Consider the following 10,826-nt stretch of genomic DNA (forward strand, 5'->3'; position numbering starts at 1 on the left):
AAGATGATAGTGGCGGCAATATTAGGGTTTTTCGGAACCGTAGCTCTGATACCATAAAAGTGATTATGGTATATTGATTTCCTTGAATTACATCTGCTGAGATAATACAATATATATACAGATTGTCTAGGCTAATAATTCTCCTAACAATGTGGAAACATAATCTTTTTCTAATACAATAATATATCTCTAATAGCAGGGCCTTGCAGGACAAATCTGTTTAGAGGAGCGTGTGGGGAGTGACGCCCGTGAAAATAGGAGAGAGGAGAGGAAAAATGGAGCAGATTAACCGGGTAGTTGATGTGATAATGGAGTGGTGGTTAATTGACAAAGACAACGCCTTTAAACACATTGGTTTGAGAGAGGGTGTCTTAGCTTCAAGTCACACAAACGACAAGAATTAAAAGAAATTTGCCAGAGGTATTGATTGCGTATGAAATCGCATAGATGGAAAAAGAGTAAGTATTAAAAAAATTAAATTAGTAGTATCTTAAAAAGAAATCGTGTTGATCTTTGTTATATATCATTACATTAGAATTTAGTAACCACTTTGTTGAGAGCTAAAAGTTATGCTACTAAACTAGGAATGTTGGCAAAATGCTAGCTTTGTTATATAACATAAACTACGAAGAATAAAATTACCTCAAATGTAAAAATAACAAAAGAATAAAAAAAGAAGAAATCTACTTCCAAATGTTGGCAAAATGCTAGCTTTGCTTTTTTTCCACCAATCCACTCCTCTCTATAAACACTGCTCCACCCATTGCGGCAGTTTCTCACCACCACCACCGCCGCCGTACCTTTGTTTCTCCGACGAACTATACAACCCAACTCCAACCGATGAAACATCTTTAACCAATGTATTCACCCATGAAACATCTGGCTCATGACCAACACTCACAGGCAAACCATTTCTCAACCCAAATGATGCAGACTTTCTAAACTTATTAGCCCCTTCTCCATTAAACCCCCACTCCAGTTTCCCATCAGGCGAACCCCATTGCGATATTGGTCCGCCTACGGGCCCCGCACCGCGGTCAATGAAGCTTTGACTGCGTTGTTTTGAGAATGCACCGGACCTTGAATTGATCACTGCTTGAGCAACCGCAGCGGATGAATCAAAAGCGAAATTTGCGGGTTTTCGCATTGGGGAAGGCGAGTAGTTTCCGCGGAGATCGCTTGGAGATTGTAATTGGGTTGATGATGATAATAAAGATGGATCAAAAGAGCCAAAAATATCATCAAGATTGGAAGGAGTTAATTCTCCGAACTTATTGGAGTAAATATTGGCAGTCAAATCATCAATCAATTGTTGTCTTTGTTGGTGTTGAGCTCTTAAGCTTTGCAACTCGAGGTCTCGCGCATTCAAAGCGGTCCGCAAACGGCTACCAGAGAGCTGCAGCGTCGGCGGTGACTGGTTCATCTTGTTCTGGTTTGGCCACCCGTTCACCGGAGAAACCGACGGTGACATGGGTGGCGTGGAACCAATAACCATCGGGCTGGAGTTTTGAATCGGGCTCATCGAGCCCGATTCAATGGAACTCACAGACCCAGACCCTGATTTTGGTGAAGGAATAGCAGAACCAGTTGAGGCATACAGAGGCCTCAACTCATCCACCCTGTGCGCGAAAAAACACACTTTTCGCGCACAACCAGTCTCATCCTTACACAACCGGGTCTTGTATTGAGCCGGGTGAAGCCAAGACTCAAACACCCCGTGTGCATACTCACACGCGTCTCCGTGCACGCAGCTTCCTTTCCGAAACTCCGGGCACGGGACACAACTGTAATTAAACTTGTTAACATCACGCCGACGCGCGTTCTCGCCCGGGTGAACAAACGGGCACTCAGTCCAATCATGAGTGTACGCTCTCGAACACGGTTTAACCTTAAACATATACATCCGAAACTCATCAGATCCGTACAATTCATTATTAATATCCGGTAACGATGCATCAACCGGATATTCCTTTTTCACCGGCACAGCTTCCTCCAACACAAAACCTTTCAACATCAACTCCAAACCTTTTCTAACAGACGATTTTACCCCCCGAGCAATGACGTCACCGGGTTTGCTCCCGTCAGCATCTTGTACGCTGACGTCAGCACCGGCGTTAACTAACAGCTTCCCGACTTCAACGGACGTTAGAGACCCGCCGGCGGCGGCACAGTGGAGGGCGGTAACGCCGTCAGTACCGGAGGTTTTGTTGACGTCAACGTTTTTGGTACTGATTAAGTATTTTACCACTTGTATGCTACCGTACAGTGACGCAATCATTAACGGCGTTCGGTGTGCAAACCCCATCTTGAGTTTAGATGAAAATCTTCTTCCGTACCAAAAACTGACGTCATCAACATTCATCTTATGTTGTTCAACCTCGGACACGAACGAGGAAACATCATCGGCAGCTGCTAACTCGAGCAGTTTTGAGCATTTCATAACAACCTTAATTTTCTTCTGTTGAATATTTTCTCCTCCCATCTTGTTGTCGAAAGTTGGATTGTGTTGAAGGTGAAGATGAAGAGAATGAATGGAATGATGGATATTTATATGATGGAAATTGAGAAGAATATAAAATAATAATAAATGTAAAATATTGACACGAGGGGAGGAAGGTGTGAGTTTGTTTCTCGGTCAAAGGTCAAAAGTCAAAGCATTCAACTATGGTGGAACTGGGGGGGGCTCACCCACTTCAAAACTGCAAGTAAATTTAGTTGAAATGCAAATTGGGATTGAATTTGACGGCTATGAGGTCGAGTCAAATGGAGTGTGAGCTTGAACCGAATGTGAACCCCACGCGGTTCAGGTACAATGGATGGAAGTTGTTGTAGTTAATTGAGGGCGCAAGCAAAAGGTTTGGACTCGGTCATTTGTACGGATGACGTGTTTGGTTTTGGACCCGTGATTAAGTCAAATTTTGTTCTGTTGATTTGAATTTTTCGTTTGTTGTTTTTGGGGTGAGTTAAGAATAGAGCTATGTGCCTATGTTGATTGTTGGGTTTGATTTATTATTTTTGTTTTATGTAGAATAGAATAATATTTTTTTTAGTTTAACTTTTTGCACTTTGTATAAATTTAGGTGGATGAGTAATAGAATAAATTTAGGTGGATGAGTAATAGAGTATTAGAGTATTCACATCAATTCAACTATATTTTCATCCTAAATTATACTAAAAACATTATATTTTCTCTCTTCTTTTTAATTAAATAATAGAGTGAACTTCAAGGATTGTCCTTTATCTTTGTACCTATTTTCAGGCGTTGTCATTTATGTTTAAAATTGATGAGTTTTGTCCTTTATGTTTTCATATCATACACGTTTTGTCCTTTAGGCCTAACCCAGTTAGTTTTTTCAGTTAAATTTGGTCATATGCTTTGCACATGAGGGTATTTTTGTCAATTCAAAGGTAAGTTGAATGGCAGATTTACAGCTCAAAGCTCCTGCAACCTTTGAATTGACAAAAATGCCCTCATGTGCAAAGCACATGACCAAATTTAACTGAAAAAACTAACTGGGTTAGGCCTAAAGGACAAAACGTGTATGATATGAAAACATAAAGGACAAAACTCGTCAATTTTAAACATAAATGACAGCATCTGAAAATGGGTATAAAGATAAAGGACAATCCTTGAAATTCACTCTTGAATAATATTTTTTATACCTTTATCATTATCTTTTCTCTCACTTTCACTCACAGCCACTTTCAAAATATATTAAAAATTATAGAGGGTGAACAGTGTCCCCCCAAATATATAAATAAACAGTAACATTTTTTCTCTCCTCCACTCACAACCACTTTTTATACTCTTTATATTATAAGAACCCCACACACAGAATTTGATGGAATGGATGTGAATGCTCTTATCTCTGATAAAATTAACCTCGAAGAGGTATTGAATAGGTGTTTGCGGCTAAATGGGTCAAACCTGATATGAACCCACATCGTGTTAGATATATGAATCACGAATCCGACAAATCACTTAACCGAACTCTTTATCTTCGTAAGTTCAACTTGAAATTGATCATACTCATTGATAAGTTTACCATGTTAAAACAATCTTAACATATTCAATAAACGTTTAGCATTTTTTTTTTTCTAAATATAAGTAAGTACCTTTGGTTTTCAGCTACTTTTTTAGGCCCTACTGATCCTGATTAAACTATTTAACATTCAGAGTCTATAAGTGATAACTCTCTTTAACTTATTTTAGTAATATTTCTAATCCTCATGTGACAATAACATAAACTGAGTAATTAAGATAACAAGAATGGCTTGAAGCAATTTCGATGCATATAATATGATAATTCCCCTATACAATGTTTTGAACAGTAAAGTTATAATAATAATATATATATGATTTTTTTAATAGTTTCATTATCTTCTTCACTTTTTAACTTAGATAAGCTTTTGTCAACCGGTACTGATATTGAAAATACCAGTATGGTTATCGGTACATAAACAAACGATACCAGCCTAAGCTTTTGTCAACCGGTACTGGTATTGAAAATACCAATATGGTTATCGGTAGATAAACAAACGACACCAGCCTAGTACAGAAAACACCAAAAGTCGGTATCGAATTGATTTTGAAAATCTTTTAGTTCAGGAAATTCGGTACTGCTATCCGGTACCATTTGCTTATCCCTGATCACGGGTGTCGTATGAAAAACAACGGTATCGTGCAACTTATTTTTCTTCAACTTTTAATGATTTTTTTTTAGTTTCAGAGGTAGGGATGAGCTCAGTGCCAACCAATACCGAATCGGTACTGGTACCGAAAATACCAATTACGGTACCTGTATATGAAGGTAAAAAACGGTAGCGAACCGGTACCAGGAACGCCAAAAGTCGTATCGATTGGTACTTAAGATCTTTCGGTTCGGGAAATTCGGTACCGGTACCCAGTATCATTTGCCCATCTCTGACCATAGGTTTCATACGAACAACATTATTACCATACAACTTTTTGGTTGATTTTATTTTGGTTATCTTTTAGTGTTTTTTTTCTATATTTTCTTTTTATTCTTGTCAGCGGTTTCCGTGCGCAACGCGCTCGTATTGATTTCAAAACATATGTAAACACAGACTAAAAAACAAAAGACGTTCGCCGTAACGCGGCGTTGCGGCGGTAGTAAAAAACTAGTTTAATTAATGGTTATATATAAAGGTTGTAGTGATAGTTATATTTGTCTAAGCACCTTTATTGAGAAAATAACATTTGAATTTGTATATATGTAGTTGATCTTAATATCACTAGGACAAACTATTGAATTTATCATGTAAGTATGCATTTAAAGAAATAACTTAAAAGGAAGTATCTTTGTGAAAGCAAATATTATATTTACATACAAAGAATGAAATATTCATGCATTTATTATAAACTAGTATTTTGGCTCATCGCGTGTTGCAACGACGTCGAAACTTAAAGTAACTCGAATTTCTACCGTCAAATATCTGACCCTACTCGTTTCCGAACAAAACTTACATCAAAATGTAGATCAACCGAAAACATACATAAAATTAAGAACGAAAACGTATCATATATTTCACCTCACTCATTACCGAGAAAGTGCACTGATGTATTGCAAAATACATCCTTTATTCGTGTATAGTTTGTATAATTTATCAGTATTTATAGTTTAGTTTTATTTAGAATTACGTGCTATTGATCAATATTCGATTTTCCAGGTTTTGATACATGAAGTGGCTGAAAAAGGAACAAAAATGAGCTACATTGCTGAACATCAAGTTCCGGAACCTGTTGGAACAAGTGTTAAAATTATTTCAGAAAAGTTGGAAGTTGGAGCTGGAATTTTAAAGCATCATTCTGTGAAAAATGGTTCATCGCGTAGCGCTACGCATGTACTCGCGCTACGCCACCAACATTAAACAAAAAAAATCTGAACATGCATGTGCTCGCGCAGCGCGAGGAAGAGGACACAACCCGTCACGCTACGCGACGGGTAGGGGCGTGTTTCTGGATTGTTTGTTACTAGGGTTTCATATATAATCACAAGGTAATCATTATTAAAGGAGACTTACGAACCAAGAAAACCCTAGGCGATTTTTGGAGCAGATTTTGAGCTTTTCGGAGTGTTTTGGCTAACGGGAATCATCCGGTTGAAGCTTGGATCGTGAGAGTGAAGATTGTTCGGGTTTTATCTCCCGGTTTTCTTTAATTTCGCGTTTTCAATACTTTACGATGAATTCTTGTTTTGAACTTGTTTTGTTTGTTTTGAACATCATGTTTCTTGGCTAAACCTTAGATACTACCTAGGTTTGATGATGGTTTAATTTATGTTTGGATCTTTTAACGGTTTTTATTGAATTGATTATGGATTGATCTTTGAAAGTAAAGTGTTCTAGATATTCTGATTTGGTGCGTGTGCGTATTTACTTTTGATTGTGGATTGTTTACTGTTTCACATAGATTTTGGTGGATGTCTTTCACATAATAGATCTGTGTTGATTATTTGCATCCTTGCGGGTTCGGGTGATCTTTGGGTAAATCGGCCGATAGCCTTAGAAACAGTAATTAAAATACAATTAGAAGTAAATATTCTGCTTAACTTGTCGCTGAGAGGCTCGAGTTAGTCATTAGGTCGCAATGCAGTCTATAGCTAAATTAGATTTTGAGAGAAGTCGAAGTTAGTTCCCTAATTGCATTTGTGTCTAGTAAACCAAGTTAGAACCTAGAATTGCCTTAGATTGTCGTGCTGAGAGGTAGATAGTCGTATTAGGGCACTTTTAGAGTCGTTAGAGGACTGAGAGGAAATCTAACAGTCGGTATTCATAACAGCCTTGTAGGATTTCCTAGGTTTCTTCCTGAGAAGGGTCGGGGAGTCTTAGCATTGAAATACCTTAAGGTTTAGTATTTTACGATCCCGGCTCCATACAACAATAAAACCGTTAGAAGTCCATTCATAGTTAAACTGGATTCAAGTCTAGGTAGTCCTTAGTCTCATCTGAATTTAAACCCTAGTCTTTGTTCGTGTTTTAGTTTAATTTCATTTTAATCACAATTTTAGGATTTTAGTAGAAACCCCCCCCCCCAAAACACAACATTTGTTTAGTCGTGTCAGTGTCTAGTCTAAGTTTAGTCGTTAACGTAATTCATTAGAGTCCTTGTGGGTTCGACATCCGGACTTACTTTTCTGTGCTAGAGTCGACCGGTACATTTGCCGGTGAGTAGTTTAGTCAGGTTAAAGAGTCTAGATTTTTATTACTTGAGTCTTAATTTAGGGTAATTTTAGTTTAATTAGTTGAACTACTTTTTCCACATCAAGTTTTTGGCGCCGTTGCCGGGGACTCTTGGCAATAGCGTTAACTGCTTTGTTTGGATTTCAACTGATATCGTTACGTGCTTTTTGTGTGTTTGTGAGTCGTAGGAGTCCAAGTAATTTTAGTGTCTTTTTCGTATTTCTTGGAGTCTTTTGTTGGAGTTGACTTACTTGTTTTATTCTTGGTTTTACAGTTCATGCCCCACACGCGTTCGCAGGGACCAGTGAAGCCGCCAATTGACAAGTCTTCCTTCTCCACACCAATCCCTCAGGTTCGAAAACCCCCAACTTCATCTTCAGCCCTTTCTGACTCTACCCTTCCATCTAAACCACCGAACTACGACTTCACCCCGAAGTCATCACCCCATAATTCCCCACCACCCTCCCGTCACCCTAGTCCACCACCAGTTCACCAAATGGCCGAAAACCAAACTGTTCACCAGCGTTCCACCGTGGGCTTTACCGCAAACTCACCTATCACCCTTCCTGAAATCACCAATGATAAGTCTTGGCAAATTCCTTCATACATCATGACTGCCATTAACAACTCTTGTCAGTTTCATGGTCGTGATGATGAGGACGCGCCAGCACATATCAACCGTCTCACCCGTCTGTGTAGCACCTTCGGCATCGAAGGTGTGAATCTTGATGCCCGCTATCTCCAAGTCTTCCCCTTTTCGCTTGCTGGCCGCGCAGCCACATGGCTCGACTCGCAGCCAGCAGGTACTTACACTACTTGGGCTGGACTTAGAGATGCATTCCTTGCTAAGTATTTTCCACCTGCGAAGGCCTCTCGCCTTCGAGATCAGATCCATTCCTTCAGAATGGAGCCTGATGAACCTTATCACTTAGCATGGGAGAGGTTTCAAACATTGCTCTCGCGTTGTTCCCAACATAGACTGTCGGATTGGGCCTTAGTAGAAAAATCTTATAATGGTCTCACCCCTGAGTGCAAGGCCCGATTCGACACATCCGCAGGAGGCCACCTAATGGGAAAGAAAACTGTGGCCGACTGCAACGACCTCTTTGAGAGCTTCGCTCATGCTGATATAGATCATAGTGCTACCGGCAGGAATTCCACTCCTGTGATTACTTCCTCATCTTCTCGAGGAGTGAATCAAGTCGTTTCAGACTCAAAGGTAATATCTCAGCTTGACTATATCACCAAAGAGTTGCTAGAAATTAAGAAGAAGGTAGATAGATGCGAGGTTTGTAGAGGTGGACATGACACCATAGATTGCCCAACGATTACCTTAGAGCAGGTCGAGTATTTAGCAGGTCAAAATAGGGGTCCAACTAACCCGTTCAACAATAGTAACTCTAATTGGCGTGCTAACAATTATCGCTCCTCAGGTAACCCCCCTGGTTTTCCATCAGGTCAATATCAAAGTAGGGGGCCAGGTTTTTATTCTAGTGGGGGGTCGGGTCAAACAGGTCAATTTGCTAGTTCAGGTTCAGGGGGGCAGTTCAAGAGTGAGGGGTCAAACCAAGAGGTTCAACCTAAGAGTGAGGGGTCAGGTGGTAGTTTGTCTAGGATAGAGGACCTTCTTTCCCAATTATTGGTTAAGGATCAGGCTACCCAACGTACCTTAGAGGACCACGCTACGCTTTTAAAGAATAATCATTCAAGCTTTTTAGACCTTCAAAGGCAAGTTGGGGATATTGCACGCCAGTTGCAAGAACGACCTCCTGGTCAATTTTCGGGCAACACAAGGCCCAACCCATCTGGCTCTTTGAAGGCAATTTCGACCCGTAGTGGTAGGACCTTAGGAGAGATAGTGAGACCCGAGAGTGTTGAGATAGAAGAGGAGGAGCCCGTAGATGAAGAGATTGAAATGGAGGCGCCCGGTAAAGTGCAACCTAGGTTAATCCCAGCAAGTACCGCACACACCGGAGCGCCTTTGAGTGAGAAGAGTGTAGGAAAAAAACCCATTCAAGTTGTTCCATCACCGAATGTTGATATTTCCCGTGCTCCGTTTCCTTCCCGCCTTAAAAATCAAACTTATTCCAAAGAGTACGGGAAATTTTTAGAGATTTTTAAGCAGCTTAGGATCAACCTTCCTTTCATAGAAGCTCTCCAATCGATGCCCAAATATGCAAAATTCTTAAAAGACCTTCTAAAACGCAAGGATAGGTTAGGAGAGGTTTCTAACATTCCCCTTAGTGGAGGATGTTCCGTCGTAGTGTTGAACAAGGTCCCGGAAAAATTGACGGATCCGGGCCTTTTTACCATTCCGTGCTTGTTTGGGAGTGATACCGAGTGTAGTACCCTAGCCGATCTAGGAGCGAGTATAAACCTAATGCCGTATTTCTATGTATGAGAGGTTAGGTCTAGGAGAGTTGTCACCTACACGCATGTCTTTGTCGCTAGCCGATAGATCCGTTAAGTATCCACGTGGCATTATCGAAAACCTTTTAGTCAAAGTGGATAAGTTCGTCTTCCCCGTAGACTTTGCTGTTCTTGATATGGAAGCCGACGAAAAGGTTCCCATCATTCTAGGACGCCCATTCTTGTGTACCGCCAAGGCCATCATCGATGTCTTTGATGGGAAAATCACACTTCAAGTCGGTGAGGAGAGCGTCACGTTCGAGATAGCACGCTCCATGGAACACCCTAGTGGTTCCGATGATCTTAGTAGTCCTTGTCATTCGGTCTATTTCATAGAGTCTTTCTTATCTTGTGTTGACCATTGCTTTGACTATATTAGTGGAGCCGACCTAGTTGAGAGTAGGATCGATGAGGTAGTTGAGAAGGTAGAAGAGGTTGTTAGTGAGAGTGAAGAGGTAGAAGAGGACGAGTGGGTCCCCGAAGTGCTAGAATTGAGTGAAATTAAAAGTGAGAATGAGAGTACACCTATAGAGAAGCCCGCCCCATTAGAACTCAAAGTCCTCCCATCCCACTTAGAGTATGCTTTCTTAGGTGAGGGTTCTGAGTTTCCCGTCATTATTTCGTCTAAGTTAGAGGAGGGAGAGAAGGGTAGGCTATTAGAGGTGTTGAGAGAAAATAGGTGTTGATGCATATTTTGTCTATCGCCTTCGTCAATCCGAGTCGTAGTGAAAAGCCGGAAGAAATCAAGTGCATAACGTCATATTTAGTTAGAAATGGCAAGGTGGCAAACTTGTAATTAATGATAACTATCATTAAAGTGCCTTGACCATATAAATAGGGAATTATGTCATAGTTTTAGTAAGTTCTTGATAGAGACTTTTAGAAGAGATTTAGAGAGGAGACTTGGAGAAGACTTTCTAGAGAGAGAAAGTAGAGAGAGAAAGCTGTAAAGTCGTGATTCTTGTATCAATCTTGTCAAAGTTAGCAATGGAATCACATTAGTAGTACGTTATCGGGTGTTCGGTCACGTTCGTTCACGGATTCCGCACGTGAAACGTTCGTTACGCAATCGAACGGCGTCAAAACCGGTCCTACAAGTGGTATCAGAGCTAGGAGCTCGATTGCTTGATCAAACACATCGTATTCGTACCAGATTTGAGCCGATTCAGATCCGATTTCTCCTATTTCTTCATCTTCTACTTATTTCTTACGTT

At 40.4% G+C, this 10,826-nt stretch overlaps 1 protein-coding gene across 1 annotated transcript; it reads right to left on the reverse strand.

Moving 5' to 3' along the window:
- Positions 1-479: 479 nt before the first annotated feature.
- Positions 480-2,548, reverse strand: LOC110872728 (zinc finger CCCH domain-containing protein 29). Its single transcript, XM_022121589.2, has one exon. It carries the CDS (start codon positions 2,480-2,482, stop codon positions 743-745), a length of 1,740 nt encoding a protein of 579 aa, XP_021977281.1. The 5' UTR covers positions 2,483-2,548; the 3' UTR covers positions 480-742.
- Positions 2,549-10,826: the final 8,278 nt, after the last annotated feature.

This window comes from Helianthus annuus, chromosome 8, assembly GCF_002127325.2.
Source record: "Helianthus annuus cultivar XRQ/B chromosome 8, HanXRQr2.0-SUNRISE, whole genome shotgun sequence".
Taxonomy (NCBI): domain Eukaryota; kingdom Viridiplantae; phylum Streptophyta; class Magnoliopsida; order Asterales; family Asteraceae; genus Helianthus; species Helianthus annuus.

Bases quoted from the DNA above. Each gene is read 5' to 3' on its own strand.
- LOC110872728 (XM_022121589.2), bottom strand. From the start codon at position 2,482: ATGGGAGGAGAAAATATTCAACAGAAGAAAATTAAGGTTGTTATGAAA.